Source organism: Manis javanica, chromosome 8 (assembly GCF_040802235.1).
Source record: "Manis javanica isolate MJ-LG chromosome 8, MJ_LKY, whole genome shotgun sequence".
Classification (NCBI taxonomy): domain Eukaryota; kingdom Metazoa; phylum Chordata; class Mammalia; order Pholidota; family Manidae; genus Manis; species Manis javanica.
The window spans coordinates 94,822,585-94,846,786 of NC_133163.1; the positions used below are offsets into that span (position 1 = coordinate 94,822,585).

General features: G+C 43.0%; 2 protein-coding genes and 1 pseudogene across 2 annotated transcripts in view; 1 reads left to right on the top strand and 2 right to left on the bottom strand.

Moving 5' to 3' along the window:
• Positions 1–22,555, bottom strand: PATL2 (PAT1 homolog 2). The gene is made up of 17 exons (XM_037022171.2): positions 22,427–22,555; positions 17,586–17,755; positions 15,092–15,263; positions 12,913–13,098; positions 8,820–9,734; positions 8,150–8,230; positions 7,277–7,419; positions 6,694–6,771; positions 6,319–6,460; positions 4,947–5,067; positions 4,750–4,847; positions 4,485–4,538; positions 4,248–4,381; positions 3,951–4,110; positions 3,332–3,472; positions 2,418–2,515; positions 1–1,888 (listed from the first exon to the last, which is right to left on the bottom strand). The coding sequence occupies exons 5-17, from the start codon at positions 9,105–9,107 to the stop codon at positions 1,735–1,737; spliced, it is 1,692 nt and encodes a 563-aa protein (XP_036878066.1). The 5' UTR covers positions 9,108–9,734; positions 12,913–13,098; positions 15,092–15,263; positions 17,586–17,755; positions 22,427–22,555; the 3' UTR covers positions 1–1,734.
• On the bottom strand, positions 13,460–22,671 carry LOC118973107 (transmembrane emp24 domain-containing protein 5 pseudogene; annotated as a pseudogene).
• The window catches only part of B2M (beta-2-microglobulin), a 7,339-nt gene continuing 5,784 nt past the window's right edge, over positions 22,648–24,202 (top strand). The window contains exon 1 of the mRNA XM_017640012.3: positions 22,648–22,801. Within this exon, the coding sequence (XP_017495501.1) occupies positions 22,735–22,801 (67 nt within the window). The 5' untranslated portion in view covers positions 22,648–22,734. The remainder of the gene's footprint in view (positions 22,802–24,202) is intronic.

The window sequence follows — 24,202 nt, forward strand, 5'->3', positions numbered from 1 at the left end:
GCTGATTACTCCCACTTTTGTGTCTTCATCCCTGACCCTTTTCTTCAGCTTCATACTGCTGTTTAACTACCTACTTGATATATCTATTTGGATTTCTAAGAGGAATCAGACTGAAAATGTCAATTGACCCCTGCCCAAAACCCATTTTTCTCATTTTTCCCCACTTCAGTATGGGGCACACACTATTCACTCTACCTAGGAGTCATCCTTGATTCTTAACCACCATCTTTATCCAACCCATCAACAGTGTCTATCAAATCTTACTTCCAAGACCTATTCCAAATCTCTTGTGGAATTTCCATCGCTACTGCTTTTCAATTCTTGCTTGAGTTGTTAGAAAAGAACCTCTGAACATTTTTTCTGCTGCTGCTCATTCCTCCAGCAATTCAGCAGTGTTCTAAAAACAAATCATGTCATGTCACTTTTAAAATTCTTTTTAAAAGTTCTAACTTTTCTTTCACAGTTAAAAGTCCAGATTAAAAAAAAAATCCTGGCTTACATATCTGTACCCTGCCTCTCTCTAACCTCATCACCCTCTCTTCTTATCTGTGTATCTCAGCCACACTTTCTTTTCCTGAAACCAAGTTATTCTCATTTGAGGGGCCTTGTGATCACTAGTACCTCTACATGGAATGCTTTTCATCTCAGCTTACCCATACCTCTTTGGCTGTCCTGGATCTTTGCACTCCAGTTGTTCATCACCCAGTTTTATTTTCACCATGGTATTTATCATTAAGTATTTTGTATTAGTCCCTGTCCAACCAGAATGTAAGCTTCAGAAGAGCAGAAACTTTTCATTCTTCAACATGGTTACCCCACCACCTAAAATGGTGCCTGGTTCATAAAAGGCACTCCATTGATGTTGATGAATGCATGATCTTAAGTTAAACCAAACATTTCATATCCTAAAGGAGATATTTATAACCAACCCTCTTACTCAATACTTTATCCTTAAAAAGAAAATGGCAATATTGGAGCAATTTACAAGATCATACTTTGGTAGATGTAACAAGGCCTTGTCCCTTTTATTCAGGACACTCTTGGAGAAGTCACACATAAAATGGCTTTTATTATGCCTCCTAACTTACAAGTTCCAGCACATCATTGTATTATCTCTTTAATGATACCTTATGCCGTGCCTTTTTAGGCACATCATTCAGGTTTTCAGAAATGCATAAGAAAATGCTTTGGTCTGGTCCTCCAATATATAAGGCATAAGAGATGTCTTCAGACTCTGGATCCTGTGGATAGGTCATACATCCAGAGTCTGATGTTAAACTGTTCCCACATACATATATTCCAGAACAACCATATCAGTAGATTGGGATAAGCCTAAAAAGAGAACAGGTGTTAACTGCAAATACAATTTGTATTTGTGATTTAACACCTGACAATTTCCAGCAAATGGTAAATTCTATGGACATAGATGACATCCATGTTTTTCAAGCTTAGATCTTGGAACAGTTGTCCCTCAAGTATTTTCTGAATGAACAATTCAGTTTCTCAAATTAATTCTTGCCTTCAAATAACTTAGCATGATAAATTACCAAAGCACCTGTAAATAAAAGGTTTGAAGAAAGGTCAAAAAGCCCTAACTTGGGGCAGAATGGTTACTCAGTAAATACCAGAATGTCTAGAACTACTTCCAAAGGCAAGTTATCTTCCATACCCTTGGTTTAAAAGAATTAGAGAAGTCAGTGACAGAATCTAGATTGGGCTTGTTTATGCCATCACTTACTCCATCCTAGCCTCCAGCTGCTGTACCAATTGTTTGTCCACATGGTGACAGAACAGGGGAAGAAGGTTACTGGGGAAAGCTAGGGGTTCTGCCAGAGAGGCTGTAGGCATTTGGGCTATCTCCCAGGCAATCAGAACCACCATGTCTGTCCTGGAGGACAGAAGAAGAGATACATGAGTCTTTACATTTATACAGGAAACCAACTCAAGGCCAAGATTATTATCCTACCACCACCGTCACCCTCTGCACATGTAGCAATTACAAAATAACATTTACACACATATATGCCAGGCAATGCTTAGTGCTTTACACATCTTATAAACTCTGGTTAATACTATCATCCCTAGAATCTTGTCTATAGATGAGGAGACAGACTAGTAACATGCCAGAAGTTACAGTGCTAGTAAATGACAGAGGCAGAATTCAAGTCCAAGTCTGTTTGACTCTAAAGCTTGTCCCTTTAATTACTGTGTTACACTGCCTGCCATGCCCAACACTGTGGGGCATTGTAGGGGGTGGGGAAAAAGGCAGAATAGGTAAAACTCTGCTATTTTTCCCTTCTCTGTCCAACCTCCTCCCCAATACTTGAGGTATTTCCTACATGGTATATTCCTCTGGCTCAGCCTACACATCCCAGGGGAGTGGAAATAGTATTTACACAAGGCCTTTATGATCTTACCAAGCTGAATGGTCATTCTTGGGTTCCTCTAGGGAAGAATCCAGGGATACCAGCTGCTCTCCATGACTTAGCAAAGCATAGAGCAAAGAAATTCCAAACTGAAAATGATAAAGTATGCAGGATAAATTGTTTGCCCTGGGCATTCAGTGCTTCCCTGGCTCTGCTGTCTTTACCACTAAAAGGGCATGTATACAAATGGAGTTCAATGCCCATAAGACTGTCAGGTTTTACACTGGCTGGCCAAATAATTCTTAGACCTTTTCAAGGAAATCGCTGTTCCAAATTCCAAAAAATTCTTCTGGGGGGCATTAAACACACACTCGTGGGTTCTACCCTCAGGAGTCAGTCTGTAGATCAGGAATGACCCAGGAATCTGATGCAGATAGTCTAAGGACCCCACTTTACGATGCATTGTTTTAGGCAAAGATCTCCAGAGAGGCGTTCACAAGACAGTCTATTGGGATATTAGAAGATACCAGAACTGTCACATTTAGAGTCTCATCTTTTAAAACTTCCTACCTTGTATTTGTTATGTACTTAATGTTAGTAGAGTGTTACATGTACATGACTTATAAACAAACACGTGGGTGATACAGTTCAGAATTTTTTTACTAGAAGAGATACACAAAAGTTTGGTGACCCCAGCAATGCCATTATCGGGGAGCTTGTTAGAAAAGCAGATGTGGGGGCCTACTCTGGGTCTGCTAAATCAGACTCCCTGGAGGTGGCACCAAGGAACTGGTGTCCAACATGCTTCCCAGGTCGTCCTAGCGCTCATTAGATGTTGGGAAGTACTGCAGAGGATACAATGGCGAGAGATTGTGGAGAGCTGAGAACATTCCCTCACTTGTTCCTTGCCAGTGATACCACCTGCAGGTCATCATATCCAAAGAGAAAAGCCTCCCAGTTGTTACCTGATTCTGAAGCACCACAGTGACTGGTCGCTCTGAGGAGCCAGGTGGAAGCAACATGAGTCCCTGAAGTCCTTGGAGGAGTTCATGGAAGGCCAAGTGGCTAATACATTTACCGAGAGGTTTGAACAACATTTGTAGGGCCTGCAAGAAGGTAAATGCTTCTCTCAGACTCCACTACTACTTTACCTCCTGCCTCGCCTTCAACTGCTCTTCTTGCTGATCTTCCTTTGGTATCTTCCTGCTCAGGTTCCATACCAGGTCTATCACTGCTCATATTTCTCCTCTAACACAACCTTCAACACCTGCTTGTCCTAGGATGCCTTAAGAAAAGTAAATAGAGCTCAGCACATATCAGGGAGTCTTTAACTTCTCAAACTCCACAGCACAGTCACACCTGTGCAACCATAGGCCCATGTGTTTTCTTTCATTTGTTGTAACTGAAGATGATCAGTTGTTCCTATAGTAATTTGTTCTGTAACTCCCTCTCGTGGAGATTGGGTTGGCACTGCTCAGTGCCCAGGCACTTTCTCTGGCATCTCTGGGTGTGGGGAGTGGAAGAGGAAAGATTCCCTAACCTGTTCACACAACCATCCCCTGCTCTGCTGAATGCCACAAGTACCTGATCAGCCATGTCCCTCCTGACCAGGAGGGGCAGGTGGTGGGTGACAGCCAGAAGGAGGCTAACAGCTCGATCTTGGGGCAGGAAGGGGAGCAGCCGGGCCACTAGGGCTTTCCCCTTCCTCACAGAAAGTACCTGCAGGAAGCCTTCTGCTGCCTCCCTACAAGGGAGAAGAAGAGCATTTTCAGGGCTCTGCATAGAGGAGAGGGCTACATGCCAGAAAGGAGGGGCAGAAACAAAGCCAATGTCTGCTGGTCCTTCCCTTTCTAGGCCAAGGCATGACCCTCCCACACTCACTCCAGATTATTCTGCTCCTGAATCTTTAAGGCCTCAAAGATCTTCTCAACCTGGTTGCTTTGCTGCTCAGAGTAGCAGGCCTGTGAAAGTCCATCCCTCTGGCCCTCCTCTATCTCTAGTAACTGAAGGAACATCTGGGAATTTGAGGGTAGGAAAAGAGAAAGATGAGGTCAATTTGAACAATATCCGATTCTTTGGGTAAGTTAGGGACTCATCCCTAGGGGACCAATGTCTCACCTTCTCAATCTGGTACAACACGTGCAGCCTCTGACTGCTTGCAGCTCCTGCCTCCTAGGAGGGAGAGTCCCAGCCATCAGCCATACCTCCACAGAAGCGGCCCAGGGCTCAGGAAAGCTGGAAATTGAGCTGGAAGGGCTAATACAAAGCTTAATCACACTGCTTTCTCACTCCTAGGTTACAATCTGAACTCAAGCATGAGATTGCTACAGACGTTTCTCCAAAACAGGAGAGAAAAGAGGTTCCTGGAAGATAACGTTTCTACCTGCTCTTGAGTTCCATGGGGTACAGCATCAATAGCTCGGCGAGGGCTAAAACACGTCGATACAGCTACCTGGCCCAGGGAACCCTCAATTCGAACCACTGCATAAAAGGAGTCAAGACAGGCACATTCCCCTCTCCTTTCCACCCTCAGTTTACTCACATGTCCTGCCCAACCCAGCAGGTTAGCCCTGGTCCTACCTGACTCGTAAGCCTCTGCTTTTTGAATGTAAGGTGTTACCAGCTTGAATGACTCAACTTTGCTCCTTTGCCCAAGTAGTTCTTCATCTGCCTGCTTCTTCTCTAGTTTCTGATAATATTCCTGTGAGCCCATGGGAGGGAAAAATGTATCCTTAACTTCTGAGTTTAGAATTAAGGTTCTCAAGCACAACTTCTTAGTATACCCTTTCATATAGCGTTCACTCCAGAAATAGTCCTGGCACCTCAGGCCATTCCAGCAATCATTCTACAGCATCTTAAGCACTTCAGGCCTCACGCCTCCTATCTCGGAATCTCCATAATGAGGACTTGAAGAGTGAGATACCACCGCCAGATGGAAAGGTCAAGAGCAAAGTGGAAAGCCAGGAAGCCAGCCTGTCCCAGCATCTGTACCCTTTCCACATTCCTTAGTCCCAAGATACATGCTGCATGCCATGTATCCTGCCCCCTCCCCCATTTTAATTTTGTGGTCCTACCTGTGTTTTCCAAAACCAGAGTTATTTGATGGCACCAATACCATCAACACCTTGAAGTACATAGATAGCACTACTGTCAGCTGGCCTTTTGGCCAGTTTTATACTTCTGAGGATTTTCTCAGCACCTCTAGTATCTTAAAGAAATTAGTAAAGTCCCAAGCTAAAATAAAGCCATTGACTGCTAGTCAAACAAGAATTTGAATAAAACTCCTTCATTTAGGAGAAATGCCAAAAAGGCAAGCATATAAAACTATTTCACTTTCAGTGATCCTGGAGGAGAGTTTCTGAAGCATGGTGGAAGGAAAGAAACTGATGTAAATAGGAAGGAGGAAAAGGTGAGAAACTTGGTAGGGGGGCTCAGAGTTGAAGAGAAAGTGAAATATAGCTTAACCAGCCCTAAAACCCCATAGACAAGAATTCACCCTATAAAGCGGAGATAGGAAGCAGGGGGAAATAAGTTAGAATGTCTGCCAGCCTTTGTTCAGTTCAACAAATTGAATCCATTATTTATGAGATCCCTGTGCTTTAGATTTAAATTAGTAAAAGGTAAGCAGGTGAATGTTTATAACAAGACATTTCAAAGGCCCATAAAAGTACACAAAAGGCAGAAAAGTTCACATTTCCAAGCTGAATAGTAAAAATTCTTGGCAAAGGATGGAGACAAAAATCTTAAAGTATGTTTGGGGAATTGTAAATATCCTATTACAGAAGTGTAGGAGAATACATGGGAATGAGCTTGGAACACCAGTTTTAGAAATGTGGTCCCTCTCCTGTAGTGACTGTCTCTCTCCCACCTGAATGGACATGGCGTTTCAGAGCTGAAGAGAGGGCCCATTTGGCCCCAAAGTCAGAAGCTGGGAAGAGCAGCTGGGGCTCACCTGGTAGTAATAGTCATCCAGGTGGGGGTTCTCACTCTGCAGCTGAACCATCTGCACTTTTATCACCCAGTCCTTCTCTTTTCGGGTCATGAGGTCAGCACAGGGGTCTGGCTGCTGAGACCAAGGCTTCTTGACTGGGGGACTTCAAGCCAGGAGGAGCATCCCTTCAGAACAACCCACCCCTGCCACAGTGAAATTCCCAGCAAGTGGTGGACAGGGAGTGAACTGGCTGGGAAGGACGGGAAAGACTGCAGAGGTGGGCAACTCTGCGGGACCCTTAATTGTTCAGGGGCTCTGGGGGAGACACTGCAACACAAGGGACTAGCCAGCATACCGACAGGGGGCTGTTCACCCTGCTGCTTGTCTGGGCATTACCTCGGCGTCTGACAATGTCGCTGCAGCTGCAGGATCCACTGGTGCCAAGGGTGGAGCCGGGCAAGAGGGCTGTGAAGGCTTAGAAAGAAACTTGGGCTGGCTGAAAGCAAGCTCTCTCCATTCATTTAGCCTCTGGTAACCTCAGCCAGACATCTAAGGAAACCCTATCCATTTATGTGATTCCCCAAAGCCAGCCTCATGGAAGGTCACAAATCCTAGCTCAGCAGAGCTCACATTGCCCTCCAAGATACACTGTCCTGCAACTTGGCTGCAGGAAATCTTGACACAGTAAAAAATCATTGGACCTGATTTTTGGGCATTCTGAATCCTACTCTAGGTTTCTGCCATGCCAGTTAACCTCAAGTAAATTCTTTTTAGTCTCTCTTGGTCTCCATCTTCTCTTCTGTGAGGCAGAAAGGATTGAACTCTACCTCAGACTTCCCTTAATAAGTTTCTGTAACCATTTTTATAGTGGCAGCTGATAGAGTGGCCCCATCCCTCCTTAGCCACCAGCTCCTGAGATCTGCGGAGAAGAGCTCAGCCTGTTGTGGACACTGGGGTTCCCAGCACCCGGAACCAGTACCTGAACCTAGGGGGCCATGAGGTCGGTGGGCTGCAGAAGAGAGATGGGTCGGGCGAGAGCAGTCGAGGTCCAAAGTGCCGTATGGGAGAGCTGGCACTGGGAAAGGTAGGCCGGAAAGGAACTGGTGACAAGTAGTCCAGGGTCTGAGAGAAGAATTAAGGGGTCTGGGAGAAGGGCACCTCCAAAAGGATGCTGTCTTGCTAAGTGCCTTTCCTGCCTCTGTTCTCACCTGCCTTTTCTCCTCAAGAACTTCCATCAACATTTTGCTATCTTGTAGGGCCCTCAACCCAGCTGTGAGGGCACCACACTGGGGGCCCACCCTTGTTTCCAACAGGGTTTTTACCTAGGGAGCAGCTCTTCAGTCCCTGACTGAATGTGGGGGCATGTGCTTTCCTACTGTCTGGTGAGTCAGCACCTCTCCCTCTCCTCTCAGGCTTTTGTGTCTCCAGCCACTGGGAGCAATGTTTATCTGCCTCTTTTCTGACTCACCTAAAGCCCTCCTCAGAGCTGTGTTCCCTTGTTTTCCCTGAAATTCCTCTACCCCAGACCAAGTTCCTATCACCTTAATGGAAGGGCAGGTGCTCTCTGTAGCTGTAAGCTCAGTGCTCCTCATCTGCTGAAATGTAGGGAAGGGGAAGTAGGGAACTAGCTTGTCCTTTTTCATGCAAATTGCCAATTGTCCCAGTACCACCTCTGTGATTTACCAAGCCTCCCTGCATCTTAGGTGTCTCCTACGTCTCCTTCCTGACATCTCACTTTGGGTGCTTCAGCTCCAGAGCAAGGACAAGAGCAGGCTGAACGTGATGGTAATAAGGGGCACTTGGCTTGCTGCCTTTCAGCACCCAGTCACTTTCACAAAGGAGAGAGACTCACCTGCCACAGGAAGTGCAAGGAGGCAGGTGCCATCCCCAACACACCAGGGGCCTTCATTCCAGGGGAGTGGAGAAGACCTCTCTGGAAATGGAGAGAAGAAAACCCAGGCTCGAATTAGCCCCTGTGTGTCTTCTACATTCATCTGTTTCCATGGTAGGGAGAGGGACAGCAAGGCCACCGATTTCCAATATCCAGGACAGTGGAAGCCTGGCCAGGACCTCTCTCCTTCCTCTGAGGGGAAGCGAGACTGGTACCTCAGGAGGAGGTTGAAGGAGGTTCTGAGTCACTTCATTTTTACATGGGAATCCTTGTCTCCACTGGTTGTAGGAACCCAAGGGAGTAAACCAGGAGTGGACTGCTGAGACACAGGAGCCCGGGGTCAAAGATGATTCACTTTCAGTGCCAGGAACAGGGCCACTGCACCTTTGTGCAATGCACAGCCCTGCTCGGATCTGGTTGTTAAGGTGAAGACAACATCAGAAACTAAGTGGGAGGGAGACAGGAGGAAAGAGGGAAGGAAGGAGAATCCCTACTCAGGTTTAAGCTGAAATAGAAAGTGTTAACTCAGAACCTATCTTAGGAAGGGGTGGAGAAGAGGAGAGGGATGTTTAGCAACAGTCCACAAGACACAGACAGTTCAGTTGTCCCCTGAGCCCCCCTGCCATGGTACCTGGGTGTTATGGACAGCACTGAGGATAGCTGGATCCCTGAGACTGGTCTCTTCTTCCTCTTCCTCCTGGTCTGGGGTTATATCTGGATCCAGATCCTCCTCCTCCTCTTGCACCTCCTCCTCTTTTTCCTCCAGTGGAGAGGCCGACACGAGTTCTTCCTCAGGAGCCAAGGGGCCAAAGAACTTGCCTGGGCCTTGGTTCACCTGGGGGCCTGAGGAGGAAGTAGATGGGAGCTCAGGTGTGAGGAGTCTCATCCAGAGAGGCTGCTTCTCAGTAGCACTTTTCATAAGCTGTCTCCAGCACCACTTTCAAACAACACCTCCTGTTTTAAGGGTTCAGCTCAGCCTTGCAACCCCAGGAGGCCCCTAACCATCCCCCACTATAGCTGATGGGATATGGCAGGTTCCAAACACCTTTGCTTTCCACATCCTCTCTTCACTTGCCTCATTAGGTACCCACACAAGCTTCACCTCCTGTCTCCCAGCCAACAGTGTTTTCAGTGCCTTCTGAGTCAACCAAGTTCTAGCTGCTCCAACCCACTGAAATGTAGCACTACTGTGTGCCAGATACTTTACATGTATGTGTGTGATTCTCACAATAATTACACAGGCAGTTATTGATAATTTCACAATGCAGGTGAGGAAAAATAGGACCTAGAAAAGTGATCTCAGTCACCCAGTGTGATGTAGCTAGCAAGTAGAAGAGTTTGGGAATCACTCCCAGCAATTCCAGACACCCAGGTCCATGTCCATCCACTGAAACAGTGGAGCAAGTCTATGCACCCCCAAGGTTTTTACCCAGATTCTAAGGCCCACTTGGTGATACCTTTGAGGCATTTCATCTTTGCGGGCTGGCAGACTTCCTCCATGGATTTTTCCTGTGGTGGGAGCATTGTCAGACTCTAGAAGGTAAACCTGGGACAGGGAAGAAATCCAGAGATAGTCTCCTCCTCAGTAAGGATGGCAGAGCACCTGAAATAGCCCCAGTCTCCCCCCAGCAACACTGTCAGAGTAGTGTTGGCCTAGGGCCTTGAGGAGCAGGACCCTGGGCTCTCAAACTGCCCTAAATCCCCACCCAGCTCTAGAGAGCTGTCTTGCCAGTGGGCAGAAATGAGAGAGGGGGCTAGGAGTCAGAGCCGTAGGATCTCCACACAGACACCACCAGCCTTTATCTCTGCTCAGCGAGGGGGCCGCACCACCTGACTGTTGCTGTCTTTTCTGCCTGGTTTAGCCTTGGCAGCTTAGGCAGGGCAGGCCTGCTGCACCTGGCTTTAAGAGTCCCGGTCCCTCCCCTGCACCCCAATTAAAGGGCCAGTGTCTCCCAACCACTGCACCTTGGTGGAAATATCAGCATATATCTAATAATAAAGAAAACCCTTAAAAAAGGCAAGAGAAATAAACTGCATTTTTAACCACCTAAGGTTGTGAGTATATAGATCCGGGGGTCTATATTTGGTATCAAATATTTTTAAAGAGGATCCCTGTTTTCCATAGCCGTCATAGGAACTTTGTGAGGTGTGTTCCCTTCAGTCCCTAGGTCTTGCTCCATCAAAGTTGATAGGAAAGCCCTGGGTGGGTCTTGAGGTGATTGCCCAGCAATCAAGATCTCAGTGCTTCACTGCAGCGCACATGTGGATCCCCAAAGTTCACCTGGGGATGCCTGTCCCTCACTGGGTCCCGTGAACTTAAATCTGCCACTTACTCTAACTCATGAGGGACCCCTGTGAATTTAGAAGCCAGATCTTCAAGGTAAAAACCCTTTTGCATGAGTTATACAATCTTGTGTCTTCTTGGCTGCTCTAGTAGAAAACTGGGTCAGAAGCTCAGGGGTAAAAAGAAAACAAATCAAGCTCATCAGTACTGCAGGTCTGCAAAACCTGAGACCCACCTCATAAGCTTCCATGTGACCTGGAATCTGGGCCCATGTCCTGAGTTCAGCTAAACCCCACATGGCTTCATAGAACTTCTGAATAAAAATTAAAGCAAAGCTGCTTTTTCTACATCCAAAATGCAAGTTAAGGCTCAGTCATCATGGTTATAGGACCATGGTTCTTGGTGACTCTAAAGAAAAATATTTGTTTTTGAAAGTTTTACTGTAGGACCTAGAAACTATATGGGTGAAGGAAAAAATGTTAAGTAGCTTGAAAGTTACTGAAAAATGTTTCAAACATCTGAGTTGGGTACAGGCCTTTTTGGTAATGTTATTCAGCTGTTTCTCTCAAGAATTTCCTAATTACTCACTTCGGCATTATTAAAGAAGGGGCCAAATTGTGAACTGCAGTGTTCCAAAAATGATTTATTAAGTTGTTGTAGAGACTAGGTCTTAGGGAGAACCACTTGCTGCATGCAGATTCTTATTATGAAGGGATGTCCTTCACCATGGTTCCAGAGCAGTGGACTAGGCTCATTGTTTAAGAACACAGCCCTGCCTTGGCTGTTTGGAGTTTCACTTCGGACCTAGCAGCTTTTGTGAACGTCCCTTATGCTTGCGTGAAGTCTTGTATGTTTATTGATCCCTTAAATTTCCTAGCTTTCTGTCATGGTTTAACTATACCAAGTTTAAGCCAAGCATGTGCTAGGCTTGGGGCGCAGTAGTGAATAAGACAGATGCCACCCAGGACCTCTTAAGAGCTTCTCATACAATAGGAAGTACAGACAATAAGAAGTACAGACAAGTTAACAGGATTGTTGGATCTGATAAAAGATACATTATAAATGTTTACATTTACTGAATAAAACACCCAAGGACTGTTATACTTTGATGGTGAGATTTTTTTTTTGTAGATAATATAATAATTTTTTATTGAAGGGTAGTTGACACACAGTATTACATTAGTTTCAGGTGTACAACACAGTGATTCAACATTTATATACATGATAATTCTAGGTACCAGCTATCATCATACCAAGTTGTTACATTACATCCCAGTTACTTATTTATTTTACAATTGGAAGTGTGTACTTTTTTTTTTTTTTTGTGAGGGCATCTCTCCTATTTATTGATCAAATGGTTGTTAACAACAATAAAATTCTGTATAGGGGAGTCAATGCTCAATGCACAATCAATAATGCACCCCAAGCCTAATTTTCATCAGTCTCCAATCTTCTGAAGCATAACGAACAAGTTCTTACATGGAGAACAAATTCTTACATAGTGAATAAGTTACATGGTGAACAGTACAAGGGCAGTCTTCACAGAAACTTTCGGTTTTGATCATGCATTATGAACTATAAACAATCAGTCCAAATATGAATATTCATTTGATTTTTATACTTGATTTATATGTGGATACCACATTTCTCTCTTTATTATTATTATTTTTAATAAAATGCTGAAGTGGTAGGTAGATGCAAGATAAAGGTAGAAAACATAGTTTAGTGTTGTAAGAGAGCAAATGTAGATGATCAGGTGTGTGCCTGTAGACTATGTGTTAATCCAAGCTAGACAAGGGCAATAAAACATCCACGGATGCAGCAGATTTCTCTCAGAACAGCAGGGGAGAGGTTCTAAGCCTCATCTCTGTTGATCTGATGGGGAGATTTTTAATCCATTGAATCAGTTGAAAAGCTGTAGATCTAGTCTGGTTTTTAATTTCTTCTTGAGGGTGTTTTACTCAATTATATATGTATGTATGTATATATATATGTATATATATATGTATGTATATATACACTCTCCTCTTCCCTCTTGAGGCCTAGATGTAAAGACTTCTCACTCTTGCTAGCCCCAGGGCACTTCCCTATCCCTTATTAATTTCCCTTAAGTCTGCTCACACCTGGGGAAATGTGCCCTTCACAAAACTCTCCTCACTTACTCTGCTTGCATGTGTGATTTGTTTCCTTTTGGGACCCTGACGCCATCTCCATCCCTGGCCTGCTGACACATTCTCTTCTTTGTACTTGCTCAGCTGCTTCTCCCAGCCCTGAAAGATCAGCAATCGTAAAACATAACCATTGTCCTCAGTCTGCTACACAGCTCCAATCTCTGTGTTCTCAGAGTCATCCTCCCCTCTTAATGTGGTTGAGAAGATAAGAGGCCATTTGGGCTGATCTATGTATATTTATACTTTTGCGCAGGCACAGGTCTCCTCACCTCATTCGTCTGGGTGAGGGGTGCCTCTTTTCTTCTAAGTCCAGCTTCTCTTCCTGGATCCCATGCCCTCCGGTCACTTCATTTATGCTTCTCCCCTCTGTGTCTTCAGCCTCTCTATTTTTCCTTCTTCTTCTTACAGCATTGCATAGAAATAGCATTCTTAGAAACCAAATCCCAGTTTTGTTTCTGAAACAAACCAAACATCCACTCCTTAGCTCATGCTGTACCTTCAGCCACTGCTTTCTGGCTTTTGACTCCATCATAAAGGAAGCATGAGGGCACAGATGGATATAGTCCTAGAAGCCTCTCAACCCTTTCTATCAACAATTGACAACTTTCCAACTGTACATTAGTACTCTGCAAACATTCCTTAAGACAAGTCCCCTACCCTCACTTCTACTCAGATGCCACCCCTGAACACTTCTTGGATTAAAAAAAAAATTCAGGAACTACCATTATCCATCACTCCTCAAAAACTATTCACAATTACCAGTGATTTCTTAACTGTAAGTGCAACAGACATGTCATAGTCCTTATCTTAGTTGAACTCTCTACAGCATTTTACACTGTTGATTATGCCCTCCTTATATATCTCTTCCCCACAGCTTCCTAACAATTCTCCTCATCCCTCTTGTACATCTTGGGTCTATTTTTGGCCCCTTTCCTGCTCTCCTCTTCCTCTCCCCATCCTTCAAATATCCTCTTCTTCCTGCCTCATCTCTTCCCCTCTACATCAAGTATTCTTTCTTAATCTGAGGTCCCCTGAAATTGTGTATATGTCTTTGTGATTTTTACCATGTGCATTTTTCTGTAGAGACAGTCCAGAGCTTTAATCACATGATAGAAGGCTGGGGGGCAGTGAGGGTGGTCTCTGGGGTTTCTTTGATAGGGGCACTAATCCTATCAGAGGGGCTCCACCTTCATGACCTAATCACCTATCAAAGGCCCCTCCTCCTAACAGCATCACCTTGAAGGATAGGATCTCAACATGAATTTGGAGCTGGTGGGGTGGTTGCACAAATATTCAGTCTAGAGCTGTGACCTTTGGGGAATACAGACTAAGTATATAAAAGAACTGTTTTTTAAATTGATGTTTATATTGAAATATACTTGGTTATAAAAATCTCAAAAAAATGTATTGTTTCTCAAAACTGTGCTTCTATTTATGTTATAGGTAAGGTGCATATGTAGACAGAGAAAAGTTGAGGCTTTGTCTTCCATAGCTATAATCAATCCACAGGTAATTCAAATTTCTGTGATTAATCTGTAATTGCCACACTTACAAAGAAACTCCTGGTTAAGAGAAACTTTTTTAAACAAATTGTTTGGTGTTACATGTAGGCTCAGTATACATTTATTTAAATCACCTATGACATTGGGAAAATTTTTTCAAACTTAGGAAAATGCAATTTTTAATAGGGCTTCATTGAATTATAACAAAACTCTGCAAAATATTGCCATTACACACTTAAGCATAATTGAATAAATGATATTACTTAGACAAAAGTAAGACTTTCCTTTCACATTTAAATTATATTTGTTTTACAGTTGGAAGAGACTATTAATGATCTTAACTATGACAATTTGTTGCATTTTCCAGCCTCTTTTTTTTAATGTTAAAAAGTTTGGAGTTTTAAGTTCTCTTTTTCTCCTTATCTTCAAATAGATGGTTTAGCATAAAACTTGAATAGCTGACACCACCACCATGACCACTAAATTGTTTGTCGGCCAGAAATCAACTCTATCAAAGTTGCTTCCTTACATATTTTGATCATGAGCTTCAAATGATCTAAGCAGAGTTACACATATCCAACACATCTGCGCCTGTAATTTATTCCCTCTTATTCTTGCTCCCATTCCTCCATATTACCCAGGATTAATTCAAAGACAGTCACCTTTCAGAAATGGTGCAGAATATACAGTCACCAACTTCAGTTTCCACCATGTGTACTACAGCAGATTCTCTTTGTTTCAAAACTGGGGTTTTACTTCCTGGAGAGGCAAGATGAAAATCAATATCCTATCCTGCATTATCTGAAACTTGGTAGTCCATGTCCAGAGAGGCCATCAGGGATATGGCCTGGTGGAAGTCATTGTGCAGGAGACCTGAGAATGGCCCAGGAGCTGGATGGCTTTTGTCACCCAACCTAACTTGTCAAGCTGGAAAAGGTGGACTCACCCAAGTTGGCTGAGAATCTCCAGGTGGCAGCAGCAATTGTCTTGAGTTGGAAGCATAGTCCGAGAAAGAAACGCATCTAGGATGGGCTGCAGTCAACTGTCTGAATCCTCTTTGGCCTCTGCCCCTTTAGGACACTCTTCCTCTGAATACTTTCTTTTGAAAAGTTTCAATCCTACAAAAAAAAAGTTGAATGATAAAATTAACCTTTGTGAATCTTTCACCTAGCAATTGGTAACGTTTTGCCTTACAAATATTCTTTAAATAAACTCTGCTACATCAGGTAGTGTCTGTTTCCAGTGACTAAGGACTTGAGCTAACAAGACCATGAATAGGAAACTCATAGAACAAGAAACGCAAATGACAAGTAACTATGTGAAAAACTGTTCAGTCGAGTGTATACTCATGCAATCTCTGGAGGAAAATTTCACAATGGGTAGGATGGATTATAATAGGGAAAACCTGGAAATGTCCCCAATACAAGATTGAGTAAAAAGAGTATGGCATATTCATATAATAAAATACAGTGAAAGCATGAAAAACTACATAGAAATTGATATATTGTCCATGATATGTAGTTAAATAAAAGAGCTATTTTCAAAGAAATATATATGTATAACAGTTACATCTTTGTAAATATACATATCCTTATTTATATCAGTATATGAATAGACAAAGTCTGGGGACAAACATCAGTTTATTAGCAGTGGTTATAACTGAATAGTAGGATTACAGGTGACTTAAATTTTTATCTTTATTCTTAGCTGAATTGTCTGAACTTTTCATAATGGATATGAATTTTATCATTAAAAAAATAAAGCTATGTAGAAAATCATTTTAATATATCAAACAAAAAATTCCCAAAAGACAAACAGCAAAGAAAAAACCTTCAGCTCTGTTGGCCCCTGCATCATGGTCCAAAGGACAAAGTCCGTGTTCTTTTCCCTGGTACCAACATCCTCCTCTGCAGTCAATTAACTTCTCTAGGTGGAGTTAGTTGCTCTCCTGGTATCATAATCTATTCAGAGGCCTAAAAACCAGAGTCTGTGAGCTTGAGGAAAGAATTTTCCCCAGTGCCAGCCTAGTGCCCAGTACCTAGCAAGGTGTTTGGTAGAGGTTTGCTGAACTGTGATGAGCACTGAGACCTGATGGATATGCTGGAGCCAGGCTGAGAAGAAAGAAGCCAAAGCTTTGGGGTACCTTTGTCTTAGGGACCAGAAGGCCCCTCTTGTTACTCTCATTCCATTTAACACTAGCTAGAGCAGGTACAGCAGGAGTGGTTGGCACATTTGGTGAGTAGTATCTGTGAAATAGTCCAGAAATAGCGATGCCAGGGGAGCTGACCCAGCTCAGTGGGGACAGTGATAGAAGGAGGGGGACCAAAGCCCCTGACCAAGCCAGGTTTCAGCAAAACTACCTGCTAAGCTGATAAACTGATGATAGCCCACCCTCAAACATGAGTGTACTCAAAATGCTCTGTGTCCAGAATCTGGTTAATTAACAGGTGAACTTGACTTTGAAAAGGCAAATATTTTGAAAAACTAGGCAACCAAGGCCCAAATGTGCATGATTCTGGAAAAGGAGCATGAATTGTTTTTTTTCTTGCTGTTGTAATAAATTACCACAAACTTGGTGGATTAAAACAACACAATTTATCATCTTACAGTTCTGTTGGTCAGAAGTCCAACACAAGCCTCATGGGGTTAAAATTAAGGCAGGGCTGCTTTCCTTTCTGGAGGCTCTATCAGAGAATCTGTGTCCTTCCTTTTCCAGCTTTAAGAGGTCACGCATATTCCTTGGCTTACAGCCCCTTCTTCCATCTTCAAAGCCAGCATGTTGCATCTCTGATCATTCTTCTGTAGGCACATCTCCCTCCTGCCACATTCAGTGGAAGGACTCTGCTTTTAAGGATCCATGTGATTACATTGGGCTAACCCAAATAATCCCTGATAATTTCCCCATCTCAAGGTCCTTAATCTTAATGACACCTGCAAGGTCCCTTGTGCCATGTAAGGTAACCTATTCACAGGTTTCAGGGATTCGGATGTGAACATCTTTAGGGACTTGAGGCATTATTCTGCATACCACAGGTATGATATGGAGGAAAGTCTGAAATTGTTAATAAGAAGCCAGTCTGTATATAAGGGCATGGAAAATATCTATGTTAGTAAATGAAAATAAGCAAAAATATCTACACAATCACTCATCTGGTGAAACCTCCCTTCCCCTCACTACACTCTGAGTATGCTCACTAAGCCATCTCCCACCTGTCACAGCCACCTCACCCACTCACACCCTCAGGGCATTGGGCAGGCATGGGGGTGGGCATCAGATTTTGCTGTAGTCAGTCAATAGATCAATAGATTTTTGGCTAATTTGACAAATGATAAATTGTCCTTTAGCAAACTCATTTTAGGCAAGTTGATCTACAGTTAAAACAACAATAGAGACAACAGTGATAATAAATAATGAAATAAAGAAAAATGATGAGACTCACCAACCTATTTTTTGGCCACCTCCTTTGTCCTTGATTGCTCCTACTGTGTGTATTGCAGTTCTTGTGTATATACATCTCTCACATTTTTGTTTTAAATTTCTGATTCTTTACTAAGCAATTCTTCTGGGTTTCTTCACATTCCTCTTTCAGGAGAACAGATCAAAAAATGTCTAAGACATCAGAGAGTAGAGAGCATAGTATCTAAGTCAGTTCCAGTGTGGCAGGGGGCAGACAGAAAGTCCCATGCACACTAACTGGCCAGGGGTGAGTACAAGCTAAGGAAGCCAGAAAGGAGAAAGCTGGGGTTTAGAGGAATTTGCCAAAATGGAAAAGGGGCACTTGAGGGAGAGTCTTGATTATTAATAGTGCTGCATAGGATCCAAGACAGGATAGAAAATCCAATTTAGAATTCTGCAGTTTTAACTAGGAATTGAGATGCATGCTCTGGACCTATGGGGGAGAAACAACCATGAAAGGAGGCTTGCCAGGAACTCAGTCACTGGGTGTAGTATTCTCCAGGCACAATGCCCAGTCTTTGGCTCCTGGCATTGCCCTGCTGTCCCCACATTGTTAGGGGGTTTTGGCATCAGCATTTACCTAAATGCACTCTCCATTCAAGCTGATGACTGATGATACCTCTGATTCTCTTATGCTATTAGTAGGTGCTGTGTTCTAAACACACTATAATAATAGTCTTTATAGTTATAATTAAAAAATCCTTCACCTTGCAAACTACATACAGTATACATCCATGGAAGGATAGGCACCAACCCTTAACAATAGTTTCTGAGGGGAGGAGACACCTGAGGCGAACTTTCACTTTTACTAGTAGACCTTGAATTGTTGGCATTTTTTCCAAAGGGCATGCATTCAAGTATTGGGTTTGCAATTACAAATAAAAAATGAACCCCTTCCCATGAAGCCCTCCTTTAAATGCTGATTATTATTGGGAAGAGGATTTGAGAGAAATTAGGGTTTATAGTTCTGTACTGCCTGATGTTTATACCAAGTTTGTATGATTTCCTACCTAAAAAAACAAATTGGAAATTGATAGAGCATGGTGGTTACACATATGCCTCTAAGCCAGAGATTCCCCACCAACTAAATAACTCTCTCAGCTTTTGTCTTCCCATGTACTCTCCCCCATATAACAATAGTAATGCTTAATTTATATGGATCTTGTGAGGTTTTTTTTTTTCTTCTATGTTAGGTGTCTGACTTAGTAACTACCAATTTAAAAAAACCGGCTACTCTGTGTTCCATTTCCTTTGGGCCCATTATAAAACAGCTCTCAAATCTTAGAAGCTCGTCAGCATGAACACCCTAGGTGGGTGCTAATAAATTAATTACTGTGCTGATCTGAACTGCAGGTTGGAATCTCCTGGTTGGCAGAGTCTGTTGTCTTCTTCCATTCTATTATTACAGTACTTACCTTTGCCACAAAGCCTGCACTCAACAGACATTTCTTGAATTTAATGGAAGTTAACATGTAAGACCAGGGATTTCCAGCTGCAAAACAGTCCTAAACAGGATGTAGTTTTGAGCAGGCAACAGTCTTCAATTTCCTTAAATCAAACCATTTAACAGTGGTTATCTGGGCTGTAGGATTACTGGTGATTTTATTTTCTTTATAGTTTTTAGTATGTTCTGATTTTCTATCATGTGCATATATTACTTTTGTAGAAAAGTAGAAAAAATGTCAATAAAAAAAAATTACACTGGTGCTAGTTCCTACATACTTACTTCCCCTCATCTTCTCCTTTTTAATCCTTGCCCTGATCCAATGAACCCCTTCCCATGAAGCCCTCCTTAGAAAGTGATTTTTTAGCAGAAATGATGAGGCCTTTGGAATCAGATGGACCAGTGCAAATGTGGGCATTTTACTTCTCTGAGTCTGTCCCTGGGAAGCAACACCTTCCTTCTAGACTGTTGTTCAGTTCTGCTCAGCAGCTTCAGAAACTTTGTGTATATGAATCACCTGGGATGTTTTTAAAATGCTAACTCTGTTTTAGTAGGCCTAGAATGGTCCCAAAAACCTTCATTTCTAAAAGCTCTTAGGTGTTGCTGACACTGATGTGTGGACCACACTTTGAATTATAAGAGATTAATGCCGTAACACTTGAAAGAGCCCTGGCACAAGTGACCTACCTATGCTTGTTCCTCTACTCTCACGTGGGCCTGCCTTTTCTGGTTGTTTGGATGAGCCCATCTCAGAATAACTGCTGAGATCCACTCAGGAGCAACCCACCTCATTTGAGCTTTAACCTATTACTCCCCCCACCCCCATTTCAATATCCTTCTTTTTCTTTCTGTTCAAACACTTCATTCTTCTTTTGCCTAACAACAATAAAGGTATCTGCTTTTTAGGGCAATTGAGCTATAATTGACATACAATAAATTATATTTTAAGTGTACAATTTAATAAGTTCTAATATATTTGCACACGTATGGAATCATCATCAAACTCAAGATAATGAGCATATCCACTGCCCCCAAAGTTTCCTTATGCTCCTGATGCATAAACTCCCTGGAAACCACTCACTGACATTCTGTTACATAGATTATAGTTTGCTTTTTCTAGAATTTTATTCCAGCAGAATCATACAATATATCCACTATTTTTTTTTTTTAGTCTGGCCTCTTTCATTCAGCCTAATTATTTCTTAGTGTTATTGTTTTGTATCTTAATAGTTTATTCCTTGCTTATTATTGATAGTATTCAATTGTATGGATATATACCACAATTTGTTTATCCATTCACCTGTTGATAGATGTTTGTATTATTTCCATTTTGGCTCTTATGAATAAAGCTGCTATGACCATTTCTGTGCAAGTCTTGTATAGAGATATATGCTTTCATTTTCTCTTGGGTAAATACCTAGTAATGGAGTGGCTGGGTCATATGGCAGTGTATGTTTAAAAAGTTTAAACTATTTTCCAAAGTAATTGTACCATTTTACATTCCCACCAGGAGAGTATGAGCGTTTCAGTTCTTCCACATTCTTGAAAATATTTACCATTTTGAATAAACTTCATTGTAAAAAATTTTAGGAGGGTGACATAGGCAAAAAAGATAATAAAATCTATCTGTAAATCCTACTACTGGGAGATAACACTATTAAATTGCGGTATTTGTGGAGTTCTAGAAGTTTGCCCTACTAGACAGTGTTCTTATCTTTTAAAAAAGTTTTATATCTCATTTTCACCCTCACTATTCAAAACATGTCATAAAAATTTCAAGAAAAATACAGGGGCTCCCCCCAAACAGAAAACTGAAAAACACTTTTATTTGTCTTCACTCTATTTTAAAATTACTCCTAAATTGGTTTTCTAAATGAATATGTCATAATCTGTCATTAATGAATTTTAAGAATAGCATTTTGCTGTCATGTAGTAAACAAGGAATTTAGAGATAAAAAATAGCCCCACTTCTTCCTATATTCTCAGGGCATTAGAAAACAATTCAACACTAACGTTTCAGGGATTAAGAGCTTGAAATAAGTTAAGAAACAAACGGAGGGACAGGAGTGTCAACGTATAATTTTATACATAACAATTGTTCTTATATTTCAAGAGAGTTACAGATTGATCTGGTAGAAAAACTAAGTAAATGACATCAATAATTACAGTAATTTGTTAAACCCAGAACATTCACTATGTGCTAGGAAATGGGAAGGCACTCTCTGTGCATTATCTCCTTTCATTAGATCTGTGGAGAGTATTCTGCTTTCTCTAGTTTAGACATGGTCTCCACAATAGGAATTATTAAAAGGATTGAAATACATAAAAGAAATCTTAAAGGATATCTGTTGTGCTCCTTGGGGAAGCACAATCCAACTGGAAACCACGGTAATTTCCAAATTTCTGGCCCTCCAAGCCTGCATAGTTCACTTCCTCTCCTCACTGTTCCACGCAGAGAAAACCGCTAGGCTCAGCCACCATGTGATGGCAGCATCAATTTTTTATGGTATCTCTGGAGCATAGGTTTTCTTAGTGAGGCCAACGCTGGCACAGTCTTAGAGCAGTAGGTTTAATGTCTTTGGTTGGTCAGATGTGATACAAAGTCTCACTAAAATTGCTGAGACCTTTATCTTCTATGTCTAAAGCATGAATGCCAGTGGAATCAGGCCAGAGTTTGAATCCTAGTGTCAGCCTTTGTTTTCCCTTAAACTTAAATTTAATGGGATAATTCCTACCAGCTGGGTCGTTTGTTCGTCCATCCATCCATCCATCCATCCATCCATCCATCCATCCATCCATCCATCCATCCATCCATCCATCCATCCATCCAGTTTACTAAATACCTACTATGTGCCAAGTACCATTCTAGTGTGATAACTCACAGCAAACGATGTGCCTAAAGGGCTATGTAAATTATAAAGCTCTAGGCAAACAGTTACTGCTTTTACTTTCAGTAGTCGTTTTCCCCACAGATCACCAAAACAAAGAAAATTACCTAAATAACCGCAGGAAGATGGTACAAGGAAGGATTTCTTGGCACAGGGTTTTACAAAAAGTTTATCCTGAAGGGATTCAGCAAGCAAGAAGGTCCTAGTTTACTCCGTACGGGTTTCTGAGGCGTCCTCGGGAGACCTCGAGGTTCCTGAGGTATTTTCTGGCCCTAATAATCTGGAAACCCTACAGTGTATTTCTGGGCTGTAATTATTAATTGAAGTTCTTATTCTGCTGACACCTCTCACCCACTGTCCACACTTTTAATCTTTCCCGGCTTCAGTTTTCTCAAATGAAAACCATAGGTTCTAGGCTTCTAACTGGCTGGGGCATGTTAAGAGAGTAACTCTGGGGTTGGTTGCTTCGCAAAGCAAGGGCGCTGGACCAACCTGCTGCCAGCCTGAAGTTTGAGGATGGGAGTCCTCCAAGCTTCGGTGCACATCCCAGGTCGGAGGGCGCCGTTTTACAGACAGCTAAACCACCCGGTCCACCCCTTGTCTTCCTAAGCATCATGAGACTCCATAGGAAAATGAAACTGAAAATGGTGAAGTCCTTTCTAACCTGGTGGGGCATCACGCTCTAGGAGACGGGTGACGGCTCCTGAGCGCGGGGTTCTGATTGGCTGTGCGCGCATGGACTATAAGAGGAGGCGCAGGGCGCGGTGCCCATTCCAGAGTCCGGCGCTGCTGTGGAGGCGATGGCTCGTTTCGTGGCCTTGGTCCTGTTCGGGCTGCTCTCTCTGTCCTGCCTGGAAGCCATAGAGCGTGAGTGTCGCCTGCTCCACTTGCCCTCCCTCTCCCGCCCCCTACTCTTTTGGTCACTCTGGGCACAACCTCTGGAAACCAGCGTCCGCTCCCCAGGTTCTCCTTCCCAGCCCGGTCTAGGTCTCGGGGAGGGGAAGCAGTGGGGTGGCTGCGGAGTAAGGAAGGGGTGCGAGCCCAGGACGAAAGCCTCTTTTTTCCTTCTCCGGGAGCGGGGAACAGGGGAGCCCTCTGGCAAGCCCGGGCCGGGCTGGTCGGGACCAGGTTTTGGGGTGTTGATAAGTTTCAGAGCGACGGGTAGGGAAAGGTTTCTCTTCTGCTCTTCCCCGGGACCTCTAGCTCCCCGAGCGGCGCTGCTGGGGGAGGGCGGGTAGGCGGCCCAAAGGCGCGGAGTTGGGGGCTGTGAATGGGTGGAGACAGACGTCTGCGCTTTGCGGGAGGCACCGCCAGGGTAAATCTATCCGCTGCAACTCTGCGCGGCTCGGATCCGCAGGGCTTCGGGCTTCGCCCGGACGCCTGTCCTCCGCATTTCTCCACTAATATGGGACCAAATCATGGCGAGGAATCAGCACGCGATTTCGGTAGAAGGCTTCGAGATGTTACAAAGCGCTTTCACATCATCATTCTACTTGTTCCCATTACATGTCACATTAAAAAATCCTAAGATCTACCTGTTATTGGTCGCTCACTGGCGAAGACGTTGTGTGCTTCCTGTCGATTTGAAGCGCGCTTGTGATGTAAATACTACGGTTATCGTCAGTATCTCACAGTTGAGAAAACTGAGACACCAAGAGTTTAAGAAACTAAATCACACTGGGGACAAGTGGCAGACAGTCGGGCCCGACCAGAACATTTTTGCAGGAGTGCGCGCCTTTGGGCTGAATCCGTGCGTTTTTCAGAACCGCCTTGTCACGTTCCGGTGTGAGATTATTGCCAGGCAGCTGGACGGCCATGGGCCCCTTGTTGCCTTCTCTTCACAGAGGGATTCCTCTTTGGCTTTTTGCCGGATTCTTTCCAAGGTGAACTGAGCTTCTAACTTTCAGTTTTGAAAAAGTAAAGGTTTACCAGTTAGGGAGGTTGTAAGATCAGTGATAAGGATAATCAACATGGTTATCCAGGCTGTCCAGGACACCTTAGATCTTGGGCATGTTCTAAATACCCTTCAGTATATCAGACCTTTTCATTTTTTTCCCCTCACAAAAGTCTCTGTGAAGTTGGGTTTTCTGATCATGAGAAAAAGGTATTTAGTTTATAATTTAGTTATAAAATAAAGCATAATGTTGTATCTTCACTATTATTGGTATTTGCTGATGACTATAGAAGTCTTTTTAAAAATAACAAGTTGACATTAGAAAATTTTAATTTGAAAATTTCCAAAGTAACACATGCCATTCATAGACCACT

What these genes read in the sequence shown, in the direction of transcription:
- PATL2 (XM_037022171.2), bottom strand. Translation starts at nt 9,107, where the DNA reads ATGAAAAGTGCTACTGAGAAGCAGCCTCTCTGGATGAGACTCCTCACA. An exon ending in GTGCTGTCCATAACACCCAG is followed by an intron (nt 8,231 to 8,819) that starts GTACCATGGCAG and finishes CTCCATTTCCAG; the next exon opens with AGAGGTCTTCTCCACTCCCC. An exon ending in GGAGGGACATGGCTGATCAG is followed by an intron (nt 3,473 to 3,950) that starts GTACTTGTGGCA and finishes ACCTTCTTGCAG; the next exon opens with GCCCTACAAATGTTGTTCAA.